The sequence below is a fragment of the Cottoperca gobio genome, chromosome 2, assembly GCF_900634415.1.
Source record: "Cottoperca gobio chromosome 2, fCotGob3.1, whole genome shotgun sequence".
Lineage (NCBI taxonomy): Eukaryota > Metazoa > Chordata > Actinopteri > Perciformes > Bovichtidae > Cottoperca > Cottoperca gobio.
In genome coordinates, this window is record NC_041356.1 from 10,555,367 (window position 1) to 10,581,345 (window position 25,979).

The window sequence follows — 25,979 nt, forward strand, 5'->3', positions numbered from 1 at the left end:
ATGAGGAGGGTGGCCGGCAGGCAGGGGGCCCCATTTGGAACAACTGGGAGTTGGGGAGGTGTGGAGTGGGAGGCAGGGGACTCAGCTGGAGATCCATAGGGCTTAGGACAGGTTGTGTGGAGCGGGCTGCTGCAGCTGCAGCCCAAGCCGAAAGGACATTAACGACGACATCTGCTGATCAATAAGCTATTTGTCATGTTCATAGAGCAACGGTGCTTCCAAGACTGCGGAGATGGGGAGGTCAGATCAGATGTGCGTTTAGCTGAGGGATTATTGGTAATAGGAATTACTTTGTGTGGGTGGATTTGAAAATGTACCAGTTTTGTTGTGAAACCTCAAAACCTTTCTCTCCATGTGCCCTTGTCTTTTCAGACAACGTTGGATTGTGGATTTGAAACCAACAAAACTGACTCAATGTTGTTGTTTTTTAAAGTGTAGTTTATCTTGAAATGTCTGTCCATCATTTTAAATCCCTTTGTGTCATTTGGATTAGTTTATCCCACATTTTCCTAATTGTTTAAGCTATTAAAATGTTTCAACTTGAGTTTAAGACTTTAAAAATGTATTTTAAAAGCACTTTGAATGACTTTGAGTGTTCCCTAAATGTGTTAATTAGTGACACTGATGGCAGGAAATGTCCTTGCACTTCTACAAGGACGGCAAGGTTAAGCGAGAGAGAAAAAAATGTGAGCGTATACACACGAGAGAAAAAGACCACAGGAGCATGAAGCTGGGAAACAGCTTTACAAATCTGGACCTAGCTGATGTTACTACAAGGCATATCTGGCCTCAAAGACGCCTGTGTGCTGCCGGCGGTCTGAGCAAGATGAAAGGCTGTAATCCTCAGCTGAAGTATGCGGCGAGGCCTGTTCTGTCGATGAGGAGGTGGATAGCCTCCCGCAAACCAACGCCCCAAGGATCTGCCGTCTCGCTTGGGCGCGAGCCATGCATTTTACAACTTTAATTGGATAAGTTGACCGGTCTAATGCAACAATTCGATCATCCTAAGCTCCAAAGAGATCTAATACACTCCCAAAGTATATTTGTGTGCCCTCTGAAGTGAATGACTTAGCCTAATCCGTCCATTAGGGGTCACTTTACGGCCCAGGAGTCGAGACTCCAAGATATCTCAAAGGAGCCGTCAGTGGGTAAATAAATCAATCCGTGAAATGTTCATCGGAAACCTTCAGGCACTGGTGGAATTTGATAAACGGGCCTTTTGATAAAAACCAGCGGGCGTTTTTCCTAAAGATTTTCTTTGTGCTTTTTTCACAATAGGAAATGCATCATATCCACCGTAGCTTGGTTGTTAGTGAAAACCAAGAAGACGCGACTCCATGCTGTCAGTGAGGACTGAACATGACGATGAACTCCCTGGAGACACTGGGAGACACAAGTCAGCGCTCACTAGTTTATCTCTGCCAAGATTCACTAAGTCTGTCTGGCTTTGGACACACTCGTCTCCCGAGTCTTGTAACCGCTCCAGCCCTGATTCATGCGCAAAGCCTGGGCTCGGCTAAAATACATGCATCAGTTTTATGGAGCTTATGAGAGGAAGAGGTTAATCGAATGGGTTAATGAAGCCTTTTACTGATGCTCCTCAAGGTCGTTTCATAGCTGCATTCCCATGCACACTAGGCAAGAGTGCTTAAGCAGTGATATGCTATGCCTGTCCCCCTGCACTGCCTCCTTCTCCACATATCATTCACCACAAGCCTCCATGTTTCTGTTCTGGCACATTCAAGGTTAAGTGTAAAGCTAAGCAGCTGTTTACTGTGCTGTAATGTTCTTGAAAAATATCTTTACTAAGCATAATGGAGCTAACCTTGTCCTGCAGATATAGTGTTGTAATCAACAGCTTTTGTTAGTGGTTTCACAACATGGAGATGCAGTGTTTTATAGGATTTATGACATATATTCTTGGCATTTGGATTGAATGGGGTATTATCTGCATTCCTAGAAGCAATTAGCTGAGTTTTAAGAGCTGAATCTTACATAATGGCTAATTACCACTGTTGTTTGTCTAAGTGAGTTCCCAGACACTAATTTGAATGCCTTGTGCTGTAAGAAAAGCAGTTTCATTATGCATTGTTGCAGAATATTACCTTTTTTATCTGATTTCCAGTCACTCATAGCATAGTCAGTTGTACAACCTTCAGGTCTATTAACTTCTTCTGAGTTCTTCTTTCTTTTCTCAGCTTTGGGAGAATGTCTACGACTCCTTTTGTGCTCATGAAAGCGTGCAGTTATTGTTAAATGTGTGCCGAAGAAGAGAAAGAAAACATCCTCGCGTTAAGATAAGAAGAGCGATAGGTCCTGTGTGGTTCGGATTGTTGAAAGATCCCGTGCGGCTTTGGCTAGTGGAAGTCACAGTGGTTGCATCTACGCTATTTACCTCCAGCTCAGGGCTCTTTGGAAAACATCCCCTCATCTCTCTGAGGAAACAGGAAGAAGTGAACATTTGTGAAATTCATAACATTTCCACCTTGAGAGTGATTTATACAATCTGAGGTTTCTTTAAGTAGAAAGAAATAACACACACGATAGCTTTACATGGTGGCAATGCTAATAATGAAATAGAATACACTAATACAGATGTCAAAAGGATATTTAATCAAATCATCGGATTGCTTTAGGAATCCCACTGGTTTAATGCATTTATTAAACTATCACCATATTTTGAGGTAGTGTCGCACATCTATTGGTCAGTACTGCGTTTCACATTGCGTGTACTATCAAGTCTAATTTATGGTATTGCGTTTAAACATCAATAAACTACCACCACATCGAGTTTTAGATTACATGACACGGGCCAGCATGTGTCGGTGGTGCACAGTGTTTTACATTGTGCACCACTGACTCTGCTGTACTTGCTTTCGGGCTCTAAACAGGAGGATGGAACTTTTTCTTCTGTTGGCAGTGCAATTGGTAAATGCCAATGGAAAAACGATAAAGCCAGGACCCCCCCCCTGTGACGGGAAACAACAGGCTTTTGTGACTGTAAAAATGTGGTGGTGATTTGACTACAACTAACAGTAGCACCGGTGTGAGATAGAGGATAGCGCTGGAATTAGTCGTGCTATAATAGCCCCATTTGTTTACTATAATCACACGAGGAATGTCCGAGTCATTTTTCCGTAGATTAATTAAAGATTGTGTTAATCCAGCTCATTCCAGTCTTGATGACTTCCATGAAGAGGAAACTCTCGCCTTCTGCTGATGTCTCGCTGGACCACCACCCCTCCCCCCCCCCGTCCCCCCGTCCCCCTGCTTAATGAAACATGACGGAGCTGCATTATCGCGTTCATTGTATTACACTCTTCATCCTGCCACACAGAAGTTAAATGACACACATACTAACGCACGCAGTCTCTGGAGGGGCTGCTGCAGCGTGACCCATCATGTGATTTGCATCTGTCTGGGCGTTTTGAGCTGTGTAGATCCTGAGTGCGCTTGTGTTGGGTAAACAAACACGCTGCCTGTCTCCGGCTTGGCATTTCCTTTGCTCGTCTTGATGCAGAAAACACCCTGCCCCCCCTTTCCAAAAAGAGTCTAGCCATGTTGACAGCTAAATATCTCCTGGATGGATTGTAACCACCCATCGTACCTCTGATGTGTTTCCAAATGATTTCACACCCCTTACTTTTCCTCAGTTGTATCAGACATTAAATAGCTGTTCTCAGAAGCATGTCTAAGCTTAAACACAGCATACATGCTAATCGTCTTTAGGGTTGCTTGAGAGACGGGAAGGAAACAAAGTTTTCCTTCTTCTCCCCCTGTGTGATTAATGTCTGTCTCGGAACACACACCTAGACCGGTCGAGTAATGAGCTCAAGTGACGCATCCTGGCCTCCCTCCGGGCAGCTCCTGGTCGCTCATCTGTGATCAAGCTGCAGGGGATTAATGTCATGGAGGTGAAGTGTGGCTGATGGCTGGAGCCCTGGACAGGATGTTTGTACATTCATATACACAGAAAATGACTCTGAGGGACTTGTACTTGTACTATATGACCCAACAGCGTAAAGCGATTGAATCTAGCGCCGTCTGGACAATCTGCAGCATTAAAATGCTGCCTTTGTGTAAGAGCATCAATAATTTAACACTCTGAATGAGAACAGAAAGAATGAGGACTTTTAGGGCGTCTTTAGACCAAAAATAGCACTGATGAAATACGAACCAGTGAAGTCCAGTTTGAATAATGTATTCCTGATTTGAATGCGTCTCTGACATCAAAGTGCAGCACTGTTAATGAGGTTTTTCATTCATTCTGTTGACGTTCGCTGGATGTGTTGCAAAAACCGATTAGCACAACATGTCTGCTAGTTTAGTCTTTTAGTTAGAAAAAAATAAAATGCATAAACGTGTTCAAACCTACCACAAAAAATACAATTTACATAAAGTATCAGGATCCGTACTTGTTGTTTCACATTGTTGAATTGCTACTTTCACTTCAGTAAAGGATCTAAATACTTCTTCCACCACTGCACACACACTACCACAACCACTAGCATCCCTCTAACCCGAGCGACTCTTCACCGCAGTTCAAAGGTGCTTACACTCACACGTTTTCTCTGCGTGCACACGCTCACAACCACGGGCATCCCTTTCCCTCAGACCACCCTGCACCCCGTTACAAATCTGTATCGACCCACCGTCCCTGCAGCCACTGTCCCAGCACCGTCCTGTCTCTCTCCCTATGCCCCCCCCCCCCCTCCCTAAGGAATGCTAACCTAGCCTGTGTGTGTGTGTGTGTGTGCGCGTGTGTGTGACAGTGGTGGAGCCAGGCTGGCTGTGTGGGCGGCCGAGTGTTTCCAAACAGTGGAATCTGTCACTGACACCCCTGGCAGAGCAATAAGCAGCGCCTTAATGAGCTCAGCAGATCACTCAGCACACTGAGCCGCACACACACACATATAGGCGCATGAATATTACAAATACAGACATACATACATGGTACTGCTGTAATATGTGCACATACTGTATGAACACACACATTTACATGCACACATACATAATTAGTTGGTAGAGACACACACTTACAACACTTTACAAACACACACACACCCCAAGACTCTCATTACGCAGTTAAAATGGGAGAAACGAAGCTAAACAAACAAACATTGTCTGTTTCCTGATTAGAGGAAAGAGGGGGGTTTAACTATTTCTGACAAACTCCCCAGCCACCCAACTCTGTTGTGTATTCGTCGCCCTGCATATGAGAGTCATCGCTCAACAATCGCTGCTCGCTCTTGATCAAATTAGAACGTAACACGGCCCTCAATATTTCTTGATTACGCCACATATGTATGCGTTAGTGCTGACTCAGCCGTGCATTTGTCTTTTTTACCCAAACGGAACAATAGTGTCTAATTGGTGACCACCTGCTCTTAGAATCAAATCACGCTCGCTCTATATTCAGATTTCATTGCCAGACAGCTGCGTTTATGATAAACACAATTACCCCTCTGCATGACATTTCGGTCACATATGCAATAATCGAGCGTCATGAATCTTTCTGGAGTTTTACGATGATAAATGGGAATGTGGCAGCCAGCTTTACGAGACTATCTGATAACGAGAACGTGACGGGACGTGTCAATTGTTTTATGATCTGCGTTGGGTGATGCAGATTTCCCATGGTTCAATAATCTACCTCCAAATCCCCGCAAGTGACAACTCATCCCTGCATGTCGATCGCCACTGTTGCTTCACCTTTCCCTCAACTTGAAGCCTCCCCCCTTTTTTCCATTCCCGAGCAAACTAATTTTCTCACATGGTTAGTGTCATTGTTCATTTAGGACATTAGTGACAGTGAATGCGGGGCAAAGTGGCAGCGATGGCCCCGGCTCTAAGTCAGCCCTGTCCTTTCTTTCCCCTCTTTAACTGAGCGCTCCTGTCACTCGGACCCTTTTAATTCCCCCTTTCACCCCTCGGGTGCCCGCCCCCTCTCGCACTGGTCCTATTGGGAAGCAGACAATAGAGAGTGTCCCCCCTCCTATTCTGCCTCTTCATCCCTCCCCCCCCTCCCTTCTCATCTCCCTCAGCCATGCAGGCGTCCTGCCTGGTTGAGGCTGTGGGCTCCAGGCTGCAGTTTGTCACAGCCATTCAGTTGAGACTGATTGTGATTGCGGCAGATGGGCTGGAGCCTGCTCCGTCACTCGGTCCGGGCAGACCCAAGCACTTCTCGCTCAGCTTTCACATTCTGTCCTTCGCTCTCTTGATCTTCTTCTCTTGTTCGCGTGTCCCTATCAGTCTTGTGTCAGTGTTCTCTCTTTCTTTCCCTGTCTTGTTTTCAAAAGGCTCTGTGTCCCTTTTCCAGAGTAAAATGTGCAGCCAGTGTTTTCAGATTCATCCACTGATGATTGATTTTTGGGTTCAAAACTTTGGCTTTTTTGTGAGGATGGATGTCCAAAACTGACAGACAAAGATGTGTTTTTAAATTAGGGCCTGAGTATTCTTAAAGCGGAGTGCTTGTCATATTATACCCACACATTTCTGACATCAGAAGGGGGCTTAGTCTGAACCATTGTCATGCTCCATCACACAAGCACAGCCACTTACAGTGATTGGTCCAGGAGGTGCAAGATCTGAACTGTTCTTCACATTATGACTTCCATCACTTCTTGTGTGGCAGTCTAACACAACAAGAAGGCTTTTGTGTGCCTCTCTTAGGATAGCAGTGTGGCTGCATTACACATCATAGTTCTTGTATTGTGGAAGAAGTCTTTCTTTTTGCTTGTTTTTTGCTCTATTGTCACCTCCTTGTCTCTGTCCTAAAAGAGCCCAGTTAGTGGAACATCACAAGCCTCTTGCCTCTTCACGTCCCCTTGTTGGAGTTAAACCCCCCTCAACACTGTTGTCACCCCCCAAAAACTCCTCCTCCTCCTCGCACAAACCCCCACCCCAACCTCGCTTCTCCTCCCCTGAGGAAAGAGCCACCTTCAGAGAGGCAGCGGAGCAGCCGTCTCCCTGAACACATGTTAGACGTCCTGCAAGCCCAAGGAGGAGGGACGCAGTCAGAGAGCCGGAGAGACACAGTGACAGACAGAATGAGAGAGAAAGAGATAGAAGCAGAGACAGACTGAGGAGAGAAATATTCTGAGGAGAGATAAAGGCAGGAGGCGGGGTGGGCGGGGGGAGGCACACAGCTCTGTGTGTGTGAAGAGGAGCCTCCGAGCGTGTGTGTTAGTGAGAGAAAGCATAGCGCAGAGGGAGAGCGTATGCAGAGTGAAGGGAGAGGAGAGGGAAGCAGCGTTGGGAAAGTCAATGCATGTTGCCAGATTGAGAGAGACAGGGAGGGTAGAGGACAGAAGCAACGAGGACTAGGAGGAGGAAAGGGAAGGAAGGATTTTGAGCGCTTGAGGGAACATAGAAAGGAGGAGAGAGAAGGGGAGGAGAGGCAGTTTCAGTCTCAGTCAAGTAGAGAGGAAGGCAGGCAGGGAGCAGTGTAGAGCCGGCAGTGCTGCATTGTGGATGTAAACTTTATCATCTGCGGGATCAGGGGGTAGCAGATCAGAAGGAGAGCGTGCCGGTGGATTACCATGTGTGTCCTCTGAACGCACCAGGATGCTGCATCTCCACCAGGGTAAGAAACGGACAGTCGTCGTGCATTATTTCTCCTGCAACTGCAAGATTGTACTGTCTTGTAGAGTGTTGGACATCCTTGTTTGGAGTATCTACTCATATATGCCATACTCTGTCTGTTGTCAGAGGAATACATGCACACTCAGCTTTTGCTAGCACCTAATTCAAGTAATGATTCCCCCCCCCAGCCGTCCTTACTTTGTCCTGAGCTGTAATTTTCTTAATAATCCCAAGAGGAGGGAACATAATTCATATAGCAGCATTGTGCACATGTGCAGGGGATGATCTCTGATTTGCACTGAGCCTGATTTGACAGTTGCGTGGGGAATTGCGTGTCCTGTTGCTAGTGGCAACAGCATGCGGCCATAGCGCTACGTAAACCACTTTGATTCTGATTGATAACAGAAGGACACGGATACCCGTCGTTTAAGCAGAGGTAAAACAATGGGGCATTGCAGGGGATTTGTATGTGCAGGAATGCATGTTTTTTCTTCCCACTGCTCCTTTTCTTTCCTTATACTCTCTCAGGCAGATTAAGATTTTATACCCAGCCCACTAATCCCACACTGAAATGACTGGTGTTGAACTGGGTGTGGATACAGCTAAGTGGTGGGGAATATGGATTATGTGGCCTCTCTGTTATGATCAGCTTCTCTGCGGCTCCTTATTAATGTGGCGTGAAGTGCTGCAGTAGTGTCCATATGTCAAAGTCACAGCAGGTCAGGGATCTTTCCTCACAGTCAGCCATATTTACAGTACACAGAAAGAGGCTAGGATGCGGGAAACCAACAGACCAAGGATGCCAAACGTAGGATTCCCTGGCTGTAGCAGGGTTTGTTATCTCTAAAATTAGAAATGCAAGGGAACATGGAAATGAGAGCATGGGAGAGTATGGGAGGTATCATCACTCTCTTGCTGGCGTTGTCAAAGTTCCAGAGTGAAATGCCATTCCCTGTCTTTTTTTGAGTTTGAGTTGAGTGTTTAGTTCCTGGGAACTGTTGCTTCCCAACACCAGAGCAAAAAATAGCATCTGTCCATGAAGTGGATGCTTTTCATTGGGAAACGCCAATGGATGTGAATGTATCGTTTCCGAGTACTAAACTTGGTTAATATTAGACTGACCTTTAACCCGTAATGCTTTACTACTGGAAGAACTCACAATACTGCCATTGTAAGTGCCCTAAACTATAAATTGCTCAGGCATATTACAACAGTGATGGTCTGACCTTACACAGCAGTGTCATTAACAGCAAGCATGTGACCTCTCATCCTTTGAGTGTTTTGGTCAAAGAAATATATGACACAAAGGGAATCCCTCTCCTCCATGACTGCAATGCATGCATCACAATCTGTAATGATTCAAGCCAGTGAGCCTAACCAGGGGCATGTTTTGGATTGTATGTACAATAGCAATCATCATTACTGTGATTCTCAAAGTTTAGCCATTTTTCCCAGTTTCTATTTCGACAGTGTCCATTTAAAGCCTTCGTTGGGAGAAGAGCAGCAGCCGGCGATAGTCATCCCGCCACCAGGGCAGATGTGTCGCTGCACTGGGCAGTTTGAGCCTGCTGCCCTCTGAAACCTACCTGGGGATTACTGCCTAAGAGGATTGCCAAGTGGAGCGATTTGATTTGATAGAATTAAAACTGTAATTCTTTTCATCCCGACCACGCTGCAGTGCAACCATTTCTCCACATTATTCATTTCCTCCTGCTGCCATGTTCTCGTTCGACCAACGAGATTATTCTCGACCAACGCGTCTTCCATGGAAGCACTTTTGATTTCAAAGTCACGAGACATCGTCTGTATGTTTGAGTGGAATGGCAGAGGTGTTATTGTAAACTGTGTGATACCCAAACATGCTAAACGTCCATCAATTGAGTGTATAAGTGTGTACTGGGACATTTTGGATGTCCGTGGGCATCACTGAAGTGATAATCATTACCCTAAACACCAGCCGAGTCAATTAATTAAGACCACTCCTGCCTTTGTGTTCCCTTCCACCCCTCGAACTCTTGTCCGTCACTTTGCCTCTCACTCCTCTACATCCGATTTCCCCAACTTTTCCTCCTCCCCTTTCGTCTCCTCCCTGTATGTGGCGCTCTGTATTCGGTGACCCTCAGCTAGCATATTGGGTCCAGGTCAAACTGAATTACTGAGGAATGTTCCCTTGTTCAATGGCTGGCCCAGTGGGCCTCAGCATGGGAGCACTTCCCCTTCATTGACAGCCAGGGGACTTTCATTTTGAAAGGGGGGGAGCACCTTCCAGACAACTTTCCCATGTAATTCCCACTGTCTCTGCAGTGTTCATTGGTACCATGGAGCCGTGAGCCAAAGCAGTCGGTTTAATGATGTGTACGTGTGAGGCACATCTCAGGATCTCAGGATCCAGCCCGAGCCTTGTTGAGACACTCTGCCTCTGTGACTGCAGGCCATCCAGCTCAATTAACGGGGCTTTGAATGCATTCCTCCCCTTAGCCTACTCTACATTTATCTTCCCCCACGAACAGCACGTGGGAACTCTAACGAGAGTCCTGCGGAGCTCTCTTCGGCTGGTATGAACCTGTTTTTGCAAATATAGCATCTTACGAAAACAAAATACCTCAATAAAGGATTTTGACATTTTGCCAGACTGTGCATTTTCGATTCAGAGAGCCAGAACACGTTGCGTTCAAGCTGAAGTCTCACGCTTTGCCTTTCACTGACTGTTAACAAGTTAGAAATCCAGAAAAATGGGACTCAGATGTCTTTTCTCTGTGTCTCCTGTTGGCTCAACTTGGAGTAATGTCACTCAGGAAAAATATAAAGTTTAATGGTCCGACACAATTTATAACCAATAAAAGGCTTTTATATGCTAGCTATCAATGGCTTACTGCATGCACTGGCTGTTTTGCCTGGAGACAAAGCTTTGCACAGACACCCTTGACTGTTAAGTGATGTCATTAGGGACGAAGCATTTTTGTGGTTTCTAAATGGATGAACTTGCGTCCACGTGAGTTCACCAAGGTGCGAAGACTCGTGGGCTGTTTTCGCAGTTACTTCCTTTAAATTGCCTGTTCTCTAGTCATAACTGTCTTCAAATATTTATCTCTTTGTATTATAGAAGAGATAAACATTAGTTTCTTTCCTTCATAGAAGCTTTTGTTTATATCTCTCATATTCATGCCTTTTAAAAACACCCACAAGTTCTTGGAACAAAAGATATCCCCACATGGGATTTGTTTTGTAGGTCATAGTCCTGCATGCCAACAGTTTACAAGATAATGTGGCGTTGTCCTTGTTTGCTTTGCACGGCCTTCCCGCTGACACACTTTAACAGTTGCATGCATCTTACAGGTTTTCAGGTTATCAAAGCAGTCAAACCCCTCTTTGTTTCATATTTCCTTCCCTTGTCACGGCGATGCTTTCAACGGAGCAAGCCGTTTATGAGGTTGGAAAGGGGGTCAGTGTCGTATTTAAGGTTGCGTGAGGCGGGGAATGTCAACAAACTTCAGCTCCCCACTATCTCGGCCGTAAATCATTGGATAATAGTGGGAGAAACAAGCAGGACCTCGGCCAGTGGCTGGAGGTGTTGGCGCAGCTGGAAAGGAAATAGATGGAGGCTGCTGGAGAAGCTCGACTGCAGTTTTGCAAACACACCGTGTTGTATTTAAGTCCTTTTTAGCCATTTGGTGAAACTCTTTGCTTAGAGTGAATTACAACCAGTGCAGTAGCTTTTAATTGCTTTATTACCAGCATGCCAGAGTGCCAGAATGGGAATGCTATGGCAATATTCCTGTGACCCCTGAAAGAACATGGAGGAGAACCCATTTCCCCTTAATCTCCATCTGTCAATTTCTGCAACCTACCCAGGAACATGCGCTCGCAAACACACACACATGCAGCAGAAGAGACCCGTAGTTTCGAGTCCTCCTATTTACCGTACCTTTGTTTCTATTGTGTGTGAACCGGTCATTTGTCTGCCTCTGTAAAGAGCTACTGTTTGCCGGCCTCTCTGAAAACGATGTGTTGACAGCCTACACCTACAGTATAGCCTTTGCACAGTCTCCATGAGTCAGCAGAACCTTCCAGTATTATGGTACAGTAGTAAATGTGAGTCCCTGTTCCCCAATTACTTCAACCCAGGCCAGCCAGGGTGTAAAATACAGAACAATGGAGGAAACGTGTGACTTGCCTAAAGTACGTGCGTGTGCCTTTTTTTTTTTTTTACCACTGAACATGTCGAGCCGGCTGAATCTGAGTTTTATTGAACTGCCGTATAGCCATTTAATTTCATGGCTTCACAATACCATGGAAGTGAATCTTTGGCATCTTTGGGTACAACGTAAAGTGATCTGTTCCAGTTTCCTCAGTGACAGGAAGTCGGATCAATCAGCTTGTTTAACACTCAGGGTAGAACAACATATTGTGTGTGTGTGCACCAGCTTCTCTGACAACCTCTCTGATCTACATCCATTAGTATGCTTCATACCAGCGTCTGAACCCCACTCCTCCCACATGTTTGCTCCGAAAAAGATTTTCCAAAGGGACAAACGTCTGCAGAGGTGACTATGAATGCAGGATGTGACCTTCTTCACGTCCTTCTGTGCACAGATCTGCTGAGACGTTTTAAATGTATCTTGGCAGACCTATCAGAAACTTATCGTGTCTGAATGCACCTCACAAAAAGCAGGTAAACTCCTAAATCATGAGGTAATTGTAGTCCGTTGTGAAGGGAGCTTTACTTAAACTCAATTATGTGTCAGGGTGTGTGATTCAAGCGAGACAACCATCAGTGGAAAAGCGTAGACGCACGCACAGCATTATTACCTGTTGGAATGCGAGCGTGTGGCTGGGAATGTATTTGATAAGCTCAATTTCAAAAGTAAGGTGTGCCTGAAGGTTTTCTTCTCTTTTAGTTGTGTGAAACTTGCTCTCGTGCTCTGTGTCAACATATCTTTCTGCATCATACAGCGTAACCTTTCAGTTTGGAGTCATCTCTCTTTTATGATTCGGACATAAAAGATTCAAAATCGTGCGAGTGTGTGTGTGTGCATGTTTCTGCATATTTTTGCCAGTGTGTTTGTACATGTGTGTTCATGCATGTGTTTAAGAGTGCCCCGTGTGTGTTTGTGTCTAGCTCCATCCTCGTTCTTCAAAGAGCTGCACTGGTGAGTAAACCCTCCTGGTAGACAGGCGGACGGCTGCTGCGGCCATTTTTAAAGCACATCTGCTCATCCGCAATGTTTTGTTTTGTCTGGACAGGAATGCGTCTGTGGCTCGGAAACAATTGAGGTCAGGCCGTGCTCGCAGAATGAGAAAACATTTAGGGAAGACAGACAGTCAGGCAGAGGTAATCCACGCTTGGCGAGTGCATTCCTCAGAGCTCAAGAGGAGTCTCGGAGGATTCCTCACGTCTGATTTGTGCTGCTTCAGAAGTTTAGAGATGCAGTGCACACATTTGATCAGATCTTGGCCTACAAAACGATGCATTTCTGCAGTTAGTGAGGGCAATGATTTAATTGCTCGTACTCTGATTTTGCAGATAACTCCCTTAAGTTGCTTACAAATCAGTTTCTCACAGTCTTATGATTGCATCCATCAATCATTCGCTCTGCGTTTAAACAAGTCCCTCCTGTCAAAGAAACTGCAATAATGTTGCACCAGTGTAATTAAGATATCCAGGGCCTCCCCTGTAGCACTGATGCTATCACACAAGGAGAGGATAAACAACTCATTAAACATGTTGTTGACTTTGAATAAATCTTTCTTATCGCGATCATCTCGACTCGTTTGACTGCGTTACTGAGTGCGGTGCACACGTGTCCAAACAAAGTCCAATGCACAACTCCAGATATTAGCAAGTATGAATAAGAGTAAAGTTATGCCTTGGTGTTTATATGACCTACATTGTCACAAGACCTTCTGGTGTCCAAGTGTTCTTTTGTGTCATAAACATCTTTGTCTTTTTCACAATAACTAGGAAAAGAATGTAATGAAAGAACAAAACATGCAGATTAAAGATTAGAAATGTCCCTTTTCATAAAGTAAAGACATTTCAAGGCCACACGGCAGCACGAGAAAACATGTGTTCTTTGTGTGCTCGCGGTACAACCTCATCACATTTCACCTCGTCAATAATTAATGGTCTGCCGTGGTGAGGTAAAGCTCATTGTGCCTGGCTGGCTGGCTGGGTGGGTTGGGTGTGTGTGTGTGTGTGTGTGTGTGTGGGGTGCTGACATGTGGCTCCTGTTTTTCCGCTGCCCTCAGCTGCAGACGGGGTCCGTGGCGGGAGACAGAAGGTCAGGAACCAGCTGTGGGTGAGGCGACGCAAACAGGCGCAGGTCAGGCCGCCGTTCGCCATCTTCTTGGTGATTGATTGGACCTGCCTAATGTGTTGGGACCAATTGAACGGTCACAGATGTGCGAACCCCACCCCTCAGACTCTTGAAGCACTGTTTACACTGAGGGCTGATTTTGATACCGATTTGGTGTTTGACTGCAAGCATGCAACATCCCTTTGATGATGTTGCATGCGTTATTAATACAAGGATTAATTCAAGATGTTCAGGTGGGATACAAAGATGAAATTTGAGTTGTGCTCCGATTTCAATCTAAGAATATAAACATACACTTGTAGACCCTCAAGATGACCAAGCCATTTTCTATCCCATCTCGCCTTCAACCTCCTGGCAGTTGTAACTCTGGTTTCCCATCAGCCTGGGTTGGATGTTATAACTTATCAAGCGCCTCAGTGAGCTCATTGTCCCACACTGGAGGCTCGGGTGAAATTCTGGATTGGTGCAGAAGGTTACATAACACAGCCGTAGGAGGATTAAGGATGGGAATGACCGGTCCGGAGTGGGAGCCACAATGTAGCCAGAGTCCCTCTCTACAGGACGCACAGGATGCACTATGTGGGCCACGGGGATTGCGTGCGTGTCAGGGCTCTTAACCCAGCAGGAGTGCAGACGCTAATACATAAATGCATGGCAGGTCTGCTCTCATCCAAACATTTATGCATCCCTCCCAACCACTCTGTGTACATGTGTGGTTGAGAACGATTGAAATGTTTAGCTCCCCGTAAGCCTCAATGAAAATATTGGATAGTTGGTTTATATTTATGCATCTTTTATACATCCTGATGTGTGCTTTTGTGTCAGTATGAGCAACTGCTGCAGGGAAAAGGCTGAAGCATTATGTGGTGGTTAATCTGTTAACATCTTTCTACACAGAAGAGAGATTAACCACAGTTGATAATAAGACGGTGTGCAGTACTGGAGGGAAATAGGAAACCAAAACACAAGAGACAGCATTTTTTTTTCTCTTTCATTATGTGCTTAACAATGTACAATGGATTAAACCACCTGTATGCAGGAGCCGTGATAACAGTGATGAAAACACAGCTAAACGTCTGCCTCCCACAATGCAGTTCAAAGCACATGGGTCCAACATGTCAGCTCAGGTTGGTGAGTGCTCTCGTTGTGATTGATCCTCCCTCAGCCCTGACAGATCGTGTCTTTGCATGCCGCCGCTGCCGCCATGAAGCAAACAGTCGGCGTGTTGTCTCAACGTGAGCTGGAGGAAAAAGCGTTGGAGGGGTTTGCACAGTGTCTGAGCGGGGAGAGAATGTGTGGAGGAAACAAGGTTGATTTGCTGCGACTGCAACAAGGCTGGTGTCACGATCACTCTGCGCTGCACTGTGCCGTCTTGTCTCAAAGCAAGGGATGTAGAGCGTTTGATGCTGCTGGATTTGCATTTGAAAAGAAAGGAAATGATTTTGGAGGTGTGTGTGGGTGGACAGCACATGTTGTCAGATAAAAATACGAGAAGAACATCGTATTTGTATGCAAGCAGGGGTACAGATGTATTTATATGACGTCCTTATGACTATGGTCCTCTTGCCACATTAGCTTTTAATGCATAGAAACAGCAACACTAGAGAATGTGTGTTGCGTTCGAGATCGGGGTTGTCAGCTGGTTTGGCCTGCTTCACTGACGCTTGGCGGGGGTAAGGCCTCCGGAGCTATCAGGTGATTCCAGGTCACTGGGAACTGCTGGAGGTCCACGTCGACACTGCCCATGATTGGCTGCTGGAATTCACTCAGCCAAGCTTTACGTTGGGGCTCAAAGAGGAAGAAAAACAGCAGAGGAGAAGGAGGAATGTATACACAGTCAACTGTCAGCTTGTTCTTTCATCACATGCTCGGATGTACAGGATAAAGGCATGGACTGGGGCCTGAAATAATTCCCATTTAGTCACAGTCAAGTGTGAAATATACACAGTGTGCACAGCGTATAGAGTAGACATATATACGTTGCTAGAGCTTCCAGCTTTCCTTTCCAATGGCGGATTATTACAGACATTACTTATGATTTTACGTCCAAATAAAGTTTATGTAATGTGGAAAAACTGTTGGCGAAGCTTTTCTAACCGCTCGTGTTTCTCGCCCAGTAAGACTTTGTTCTAGTGATGTCGCGTTGCCAGGTTTTGCGAATCACCATTGGAAACAATCATCCCTCAAGATGAGGCCGTCAACGACTGGACGATGTGTTCCTGTGACCGTTTGGTGACAAATGAATGACATCTCTTTGTTATCAGACGCCATTGTAACTTGGGGCTTTGCATATCCAACAACCTTCCACAAGAGATGAGTGAAACAGCCTTGGTGCTGGAGTTTACAAAGTGACTGATTGGCTGCAAATGACTAACTTGGAATATAACACTCGAACATCTATTACAGAATAAAGCAGATTGCTTACTTTCATCCCAACTTGATTGCTGTTCAAATATCACATAATTCCACGTCAGCGCCAATTGGACGCAAATGTCACCAGTAAGCATTGTGCACTAGAAGACTGTTTTGACTACTGCTTGTGCCAGTTACTATAATTATGTTTAACACAGAATGTCAAATTGCTCTATATTTGGCGATGATTTTCTCGGGGCGCAGTTGGCTCATGCTCCGTTGCTCCTGGAACATGCCTGTGCATAAGTGGCCTGAAACTTAACCCCTTACAGGGCTGACGCTCAGCCATAACACAGACTGGAGGAATGCCAGGCCGGTCCTGTTTTAACAAAACAATATCTGCAGTGAGAAGTTCCAGAGACATTTCTTTCCCCAGGTAGTGTAATGGCTTGAAGCATACAGTATGTCGTAATAGGAAGAGACTCATTGTGTAACTGGAACACAAGTGTGTTAGTCAGTCTCAGGTGTGGAGCATGGCGTCATACACTTTCACACACTGTCTCGCATATTTACGAGTGGTCACACACATTTTAATAGATGCATGTTCCCACACCCACATTTATGAATGCACAAACACACAAACTTCTCGCATGTGCCCAAACACACACACCCCTCGTCTCACAGCCTTGCTTGACTTCCTCCCGGATTTGTCACCACCGCACCGGTTGTTTCACAATCAGAATGCCAGGCTCGGCTTTGCCTAATTCAGTCTGGTCCCTTCAGAGTTAGCTTATAGCTCACACACTCTTTTCAGTCCAGACGCTTGATTCATCCATCAACCATACATCCCCAGCTGCCTCTTAATCACCCGGGGGTTTTTCCCGACAGGTAAGCCGCTCAGAAACAACGACGTTTTGTCAAAGACGACGAGAAGATGTTAGTCATGAGTTATTTTGGGGGGTTGGGGGAGGTGGTTGGCAAGGGGTTTGGGTGTCTGCTCCAAAAGGAAATGTGAAAAATGTGCAGGTGATTGTGATTACTTGTGTCTGTCTGCTGTCTGCCCTCCTTTATTGGGTCCCGTGGTCCCATATTAGGTGTGTTTTGATGTATTCCTGTGAGCTAAGGAAGTCTGGAAGAATACTGTGACGAACACTTCAAACGTACACAGTCCTGATTTTATTCTGGATCATGCTTCAACCCTTCTCTTTAATGATTTTTACCTGCTTTTATTCAGTTTTTACTGTATTTTGTGGTTGATTTTTGTCCTTTGTTGTCATATTTGTACCAGATACTCTTGTTTTTATGGAAGCAGTATGTGAGCAACAGCTGAGTCCAAGACTAATTTCCTTTGGGACAAAGAAAAGTATGTCTTATCTTAAATAGTTGCAAATGAATGCATTAATTAGCTTAATTAGGGACTTGATTAGCATACCTAATGCTCTGTAAGGGTGATAATTGGCGGACATCGTGTGCCTTTTGTGTCAATACAGTGCGTTGACATTTAAAGCACACTATTTACATGTTTATGAATGCTAATGCAGTATTTTACATTAGAATTGATGACTTTCTGGTCTTGAACCAGCAGATTGCGAAGCTTCAAAGAAACGTTGCACTGCCAGAGGAGGCGTTTTTCTCCTCAACCCGTTTGTTGTACTTTCAGACGCTCGCAAAATGACGAGCTTTCAACACACAGGAACCTCTCTGACTGTCAGATGCAGGCTGTGTTGTCCTGGAGCAGTGTTTCATTTGTGCTTCAGTTGTTGTGATACCTCAGGAGAGGCCATAAAACAGAGTTCTTTATTATCCGTGCTAGTGTGCCAAGATTTATCCCATTAAAGTCTGGAATGTCCTCACGTGGGTAACGGATTGGACGCGCACAGTCAATTTCTTTGTTTAGCCTGGTTCATGTGTGTGTATTTCTGTGTGTGTGTGTAAGGGAGAGTGAGAGAGTGAGTCTGTTATGAGTGTGTGTCTGTGTGTAAGGCCTTGCGCGAGGATGCCCTGCTTTTTGTTTCCTCTGTGCTATTTTTGTCTGGACAGAACTGCAAGCCCTCTGTTTTGCATGGTTAGCAGACGGCCCCTTCTCCTCACACTCTCTGTGTGTGTGTGTGTGTGTGTGTGTGTGTGTGTGTGTGTGTGTGTATCTACTGATTTGCTGGCAGGCCTGTGAGGTTTCTCCTGTTAGTTATTAGACAGACAAAGATGAGGCTTTTTTCCTCGAAAATAATTACATTTTTGGGGGAAAAAACATAGATTTGGTTGATATAAACAGAAACTGACACGCTGGCTGTCAATCGGGCTCAGACCTGACTGCTTGTGTCACCCACTTAGCAATGATCACACATTGACTCACTCTTATTCTCTCTCCTTCCTCCTCTTTAGGGAAAAACTGGCCGTGGCTCGCCTGCAGAGGGAAGTCGCACGGAGCAAGAGCGAAGGAACAATGGTAAAGTACAGTGGAGCTGCTTGTCCACTATAGTCTGCACTAAGCCAAAACAGCCACAGTATGCTTACTTCACACACACACTTACACACTCACACACACACACACACACACACACACTGTCAAGCTGTGCCAAGCCGCCACATCGGCCAAAGTCAATCTTTAGTTTCCCAACACAAGAAGATAATTGTGAGATGCGTGTATACGCAGGTGTTTTCCAGCCATACTAAACAATAGCAACTGTACAGAAATGTATCAAATCAAACTGTCTTAGAAGAAGTTTAATGCTTCAAAAATATCTGATGAAAGAATACAAAAGAGTAAAAGACAAAGAATCCAAGCATTTGTCCGTTTTTAATATGCTACGCAGATTATTTTAGGTTGTCATTCTGCAGGACCAGCAGGTACTCCGATGCATGGTCACAGGGTGTGTTGCGTTATGAAGCTAGGACTTAATCTGTCAACACTGCATTGTGCCAAGCGTAACTGGAAATTGCTGATATTGTGCTTTCACTTCTTTTTTAAGCGAGCTTGTGTAAGCAGGGGAAATAATTAGTGAGGTGGAGATCTAAGATTTACATAAGTGTATATATTTATTTCTCTTTGTCTCTGAGCGTGTGCATACTGTACTGTGTGTGTGTGTGTGCATGTGTGTGTGTGTGCATGTGTGTGTCTCAGGGAGTGTCAGAAAGTGAACCACATAAGGAAGCAGAGCTCAGCTGATTGCAGGCTCTAACCACAGGCCCAGCTGTTAGACTGCACCCCAGTGACGCCTCTGATTCTCTGTATGGCAGCAGGCCTGAAGCAACAGCACACATGGGCTGATGCACTGAGACTTTCTCACTATTCTGTGTGTTTCTCTATTGATCCCCGAAGGTGGAATGCTTGTTTCTTCCTTCTCGACTCTCCCGACAGTTGTGGAGGTCAGATCATGGGGTCAGATACAGATCAGTGATGCCTGGAGCTGCGCAGGGGCTCAGTGGATTGCCAAAGGGCACTTCAGCACAGTAGATTCTGCCCGTCATGGGGGCTTCAATTAGAGATATGTTGAAGCGTATGTTATGGGTTGATGGAGAAGCAAATCTACCATGTACATGTTTCTTCTTGTGGAAAATGTACATTAGTTTTGTATCAGTACTGGGATAACCTTTCATGCACCACTAGAGATGTTCACTGTTCACACATGCACTACATTCAGAATGTAGTCAATCCTCCCTGACCTCTCTGTGACTCTTCCAATGCTGTCATCTCTGTTATGAATGTGTACGTGAAACAAGAAGGTCCAGTATTGATTTCCACGCTGCGTAGATATACTGTAGATGAATGTAATGCGTGCATCCTACATATCACTGCCTTACCGTCAGAGTCATGTGCTATGCAGTCACTGCATGTTGGAGCAAACAAGGCTGAACTGATCAGTCGAGGTCACTTTCAACCTTTTATCCAGCGGCAGTCATGCTCCTGTGATTATGTAGGAGATCACTTCCTCGAGAGTTCCCGGCATTAGTAGAAGGATGCATGGCAATGTAATAGTAGTCTCACTTTTGTCTTGTCTTTGGTGCCTGTGTGTACATAATCTAATTCAGCTCCACACCTCCTGTGTCAGCACCTCCTCCTGTAACACTAACCTTGCCTCCTCTGACCTCGACATCGCCCAAGAAAGATACGTCGCTGTGAGACTCACGCGAGTACGACATGCTAATTATTACTTTAGGGGTGTGTGTGAAATGTCTGCGCATGCACAGGGCAGAGAGAGAGAGGGATGAGTTATCTGTGCCAGACAGGAGGAGGGTGAGAAAGGGGGGTATATGGAGGAAGAAAGGGAGGAGGGGGGATATCACTAAGCTCCATTTGAAATTGGGATTATCCCCGTCGGAGTCCCCTTGCACTCTCTCTCTGGCATTCCTGGGAGGCTTCGGAGCTCGGGCACGGTTCTTCAATAGAAATGAAAAAGAGACTGCTGCATCAAGGAGATAATTGTCAAAGTGCTGGCGGTGTGCAGTGGGAACTGCTCACCAGCCTCTGCCCCGCAGACCCCCACACCCTCACGCCCGCTTCTATGCCCACTCGCTTCCCTAACCCCCACATCTTCGCCTGCCAAGGGACTAACCTTGAGAGATTAAAACAGCCACAGACTTTTGAAGTGGCTCTCCCCGTCCTCTGTATCTGATGCCTCTCTTTAACAGCCTGCCTTGGTCTCTCCTCTCTACATCCATTAGTGTCTTCTGTGTAACGCGATCAGAGACTCAGAAAGCGTCAGTGCCACCCATTGCAGTCCTGGGCCGGTTGCTTCTGCCGAGTGGCTCGGCGGGGACGTGCTATGCAGCACCATTACTACCTGCTCTGTGTTGGAAAAGAATGCGAACGGCAGCTTTATGATCGTGCAAGCACACTGCTGCAATTGTGAGCCTCAGGTCTCGCGTGCACAGTTATACAGACGTTAATGAAACGGCATTAACGGCACAGTTTACTGAGGAGCGTGTGTTTTTTTTAATTGGCTCTCCTGTTGTGAAACACAACCGCCACTGGCAGAAGCACAACACTCGTGTTACTTGTGTTAGGGATCATTTGGGAGAATCGCAGGAAACCTTTTGAATAATCTGCCGGGCAATCGGTGTTGAGGCTCAGGGTATGAATCTGCAGAGCACACACGGCCACACAAGATGCACTGCAGTGATATGGTTGAACAACCACCAGATCTGTCTGTGTTCGACCGCCGTTTATTTCTCCAACTTTATATCGGGGTTTAGACATGGTGCTCTTGGCGTGCTCCGCAGAGCGCGGTCTTTGAGACTCGCACAAGACAAACAGTGGATTTCCCGTGCGGTGTTTGATAGAGCACAGGTCATGGTTCCTGCGAGGGCTTCGGTCTCTTTCCAACAAGCCTGCCCCTGTCTGACTCCAGAGAAACCGCTCGTTCACAGCCTCGTCGCCGCTGTAGGTTTCCTCTGGAATTCTTCACACCCTCGACCTACAGGCGTGGTACAGGGCAGGGCTGCTCTACGTCTCCAATTCTCTTTTGATGCCACTCTGAAGCGCAATCTAAGTCCGTCAGGGGCAGGATGCCGGGTTTCCTGTCGGGGGAGAAAACAGAAGTGCACATGTAGGCTCGTAAAGGCAGCGAGGAGCCTGGGCTGTCCGTTTAAAGGCCATTTAAAACTGTTAGGTGAGATTATGACCCTGGAAACGGCTGTCTAAACAACATGTGAAAATAAACTGGCTTTGAGAGACTTTATTTGTCTTTGGGCTTTGCGGACGCTCTCTGATATGTGAGCTTAAACAGATACGAGTCTCGCACACATACAGTAGATCCACACACACTTATTTCCCGGGAGTTGATTACGTTGAGCGATGCATACGTGTGAACGATAAAGGGGTCCAACTCAGTTGTTTAAAAATCTGATTTCTCCAGAGTATTTCATGTAGAAAATGAAGTTAAGATAAGAATGGAGCTGCTACATGTGTGAATATAAAGTGGGAGCGGGTGGCACAGCACAGCATGGTAAAACAGGCCCTGGAGCCAAGATGGGAAGCGGCTAAAAACAGATTTCTCATGCGCTGCAATCTGCGAGATTCATGTGACAGAGATTATAACAGTGCATCAAAGAGCATGCATTTATTTAAAGACTGAATGCCTTTCTTAACAAGGCATTCGTTAACATAGTTTAAAGTAAACAACATGAGAAATGGCATCCTCTACTGCATGTTCTCCTCCTGAACTGGGTCAAAGCTTTAAATGTTAAAAGCCTTGGTACACGGACGAGCAGAGAGGCCACACAGGGACACCGCTTGATTGACGTTGTTGATTTTAAACACAGCCTGGTGTACTGTGTGAGTTAGTGGCATGACTATGGTTTGATTAGTTTGTGGTAATTAAACCGTATCATTGTTTGTTCGACAATGATTTATTAAAAAGCACCTTTCAGGCTGGACCTCCTTTGTAGGGGGCTTTCAGCTGATAAAAAGGGGTTTGAGGGGCTCCCAGCTTTAGAAGACTTTAGTCCTCATGGAGATCCAACGCTGAGGGACCTTCGCAGAGTGTTTCTGACAGCTGTTTGGAGCATGCGTGACAGCGTGGAGGTTTGGGAACCAGAGGGGGACTCAGGTGCTGTCTCCGCAGATTGGCCTTATCAGCCACGGACAGCGGCGAGGGCCGAGATGGGGTCCCCCCCGCCACATTCACCGGGTGACGAGCGCTGACAGCCAGGCCCAAATCGCATCTCCACTCTGTCCCGTTCACCCTCTCTCCAGAGTGTATGTGTGTGTGACTGAGTGACTCGGGAGTGCGTGGGTTGTGTGGGGGGGAGCACACTTGGCAATGATAAATGGGCCACTCGTATGGTTTAGCATATTCCTGGGGTGTGTGTATTATTTGCAATAGTGCCCGCGGCTGTCTAAGAGAGACGTGGCACACTCTAATGTAGTGGCTCTCCATGATAATTGAATTGATGGAGCCCTGGGGGGACACCGAATAAAACACTGTTTTATTAAATAACAAGTCATCTCAGAAAACACATGTTCCAGCAGAACAAAGTTATTATTACATCCTGGAGATACTCTCCTCAACATAAATACTCTGTGTCTTAATGATGGAGCCGGGTTTGTCTTGTCTGACCTGGCGTTTCATATGTGTGCCATGTGGCCAATCTTCCTCATGTTACACTTTCATTTGAATTGCTGACGAGCACACACACACACACACACACACACACACACACACACACACACACACACACACACACAGCCAAGTGGCATGTTTTATTTATGAATGAAGAACCTGCACAGTGTATTGTGTCCCTGATGTTTGCTTTAGCAGCGAGCCAGAGATCCGCTCCCAGCCCTTTGATTAGGCAAAGAGCTCCAACTGGGGGGTTTCTGTGTAATGAAGAGATTATTGAGCCCCCTGAACTGTACCCGAGACCCTGCGTGAACACATATATACACGTATACAGTTGCAGATGGACAACATACAGTATCAGAGCCACGGGGACCGCTCTGCAGACTGTACACATGCACTTAACCTGATAACATTGCAGCTTTTCTTTAATGGGAGCGAGCATCGCAGGCACAACAAGGAGAGGCAGAGGTCTCTAATTAATTTAGAGTCCTCTGTGGATCTTGGTGGGTATCAGGGGGGGGGCTCGAGTCTTCTAGTAATTCAGCTTGGATGAATACCATTACCATCTAATACTGTCCAATTACAGAGGCAAGGTTCATTCTGGGCTCCACGGCAACTAATACAATTTCAGACATATGTCGATATAGAAGTAATATGGAGGAAACACAGTGTCTGTTACAGTACAACACACGGAAATTACTTGATTTTTCATTTATTTCAATGATTTTTAGGGTATTGAAATCAATAGAACCCATTCAATCTGCACACAAAGGTGATAAATGTCATATCCAGATGGATACGTTTCTTTATCAACCAGGAAATGAAAGCAGCCTCACTATGCGACAGAGGTCAAATTTAATCCTGAAACACCCAATCTAGGCTTGTTTCAGATATATGGCTCGGTATACAATCCTGCCCGGGCCATTTTATAGATTACTTGGCCTGTTCCATTTGATATTGCTTCCCCCCCCCCCACCCCAACCACTGTATTGTTTGTTAGAGCTGGCTTTGTTCGAGCTGCCAGCTTTATTCCAGGAAATTGTTGCCCTCCGCAGGACAAACGGGGTAGTGCATCTCACCCAGGCGGGGCCATGACATACAGTCAAGTGAGAGGATTATCTCCTCAATCATTGGATTAACTAAAGTAAATGTTCTCACAGAGAGTTGCCGAGCCTGCTTTCATTGCATCCCATCTCGGTGTTGACTTTGAGATATCTTCCCAGGGCACTGCAGAAGGCGTGTTGCCTTTTTGTAAGGCTTATTAAAGAATATGCTTTCAATTAGAATACTCTTTACCACACGAGAGGAAAAAAAGCCATGAAGTTGCTGCAGACAATAAACATTTCAACCGAGAAGAACTGTAATGTATTGCTCGGGATTTCTGGCCACATAAAGATATGGTAATGTTTGATTTAATGGTTTTAGGCCTTGTTAAATTGCTGAAATTATATATTGAACAAAAGCAATAGAGGGCTTTTTTACTGCAACGTAGACCGTAAATCCTGTGTTGTTATTGAGGTTGTTGGCACGACTCTGTCAGCAGACACAGAGTGGTCGTTGGTTTATGCTGGGGGCGTTAGTTAGGCCATGTCGGCAACAGAAATCAGGACTAAAGCTACCGTGCTTTTGTGAGAATCCATACTGTACACATTAATACATGTGGTGCCGCGAAGAAAAGCCCTTTGTGCTCCTTTGCATCGAGGTACAAATCAGCTAAACTACTGGATGCACTTGTAATTAGCATATATTTATCAATATAAACATTGTGGCTTCAGGGAGAAGTCTTGCCATGTAAGTAAATATTAGTTATATCCTTTACAAGTCTTCATCTCCTGCCCCATTTTTCCATAAAGACAGAATGTGAAGAAGAGCCAGAAAGTCATTGGTTTTATTCCAGATATATAGGTCCAGCTCTTGGCAGGGGGATGTACTACTTTATTCCTCTGTACGGCTGGATTTACAACCGCCATTACTCCTGACAGGCAGAGCCTCCCTGTTGTGTAAAGAGCCGCTCCGCATAGTAGCCATGAATTTATAGCCACAGTGAGGACCAGAACTGGTTTTAATGGTGACTCGGGTTTAATATTCTCTCTCCCCGACCAATTCACCCAGTTACAATCTGCTTTTGTGACAGAATTCTTGCCAAGGACTATTCTACTGTAATGAAATGTGATTCATTGGCTGCATTCACGGCCGTATGGTCACAGTAAAAATGGCAATTTTCTAAAAATGTTATGTATTTTACAGGCTTTCCTGTTGTTTTTAGATTTTTTTTTTTTTGCGGATACGCTTTCATGGAGGAGTTTAAATCATGGCTGCACATGAGAAAAAGACAAACTTCATCTGGAGGATGTTTTGTCTTTATCAGTGTCCCTATCTCACCACTAGATGTCCCCATAATGCTTGTGTGTGGGGAGAAGCAGTTCAGCATCTCTGGAGCCTCACGCTGGATAATGACACGGTGATCGGTGCTTAACACTGAGAGGAAGACTTAGAGATGTATTTAATTTATATTGCCTCCCTTTGTACTTACGGACGTATCATCGCCTTTCAGGAAACATATAAATAAAAGGATAATCTTCTACATTTACAGCCAGAAAATAAAAGTGTAATTACTTAACACTTTCTCGTGTAAGTGCACATACAATTGAAATCTCTTGCTCAG

General features: G+C 45.5%; 1 protein-coding gene across 1 annotated transcript in view; it reads left to right on the forward strand.

Moving 5' to 3' along the window:
- LOC115018501 (nck-associated protein 5-like) overlaps nucleotides 1-25,979 on the forward strand; it is a 92,882-nt gene that overhangs the window by 19,605 nt on the left and 47,298 nt on the right. The window contains 1 exon segment of the mRNA XM_029447486.1: nucleotides 18,636-18,699. Coding sequence (XP_029303346.1) covers nucleotides 18,636-18,699 — 64 coding nt within the window.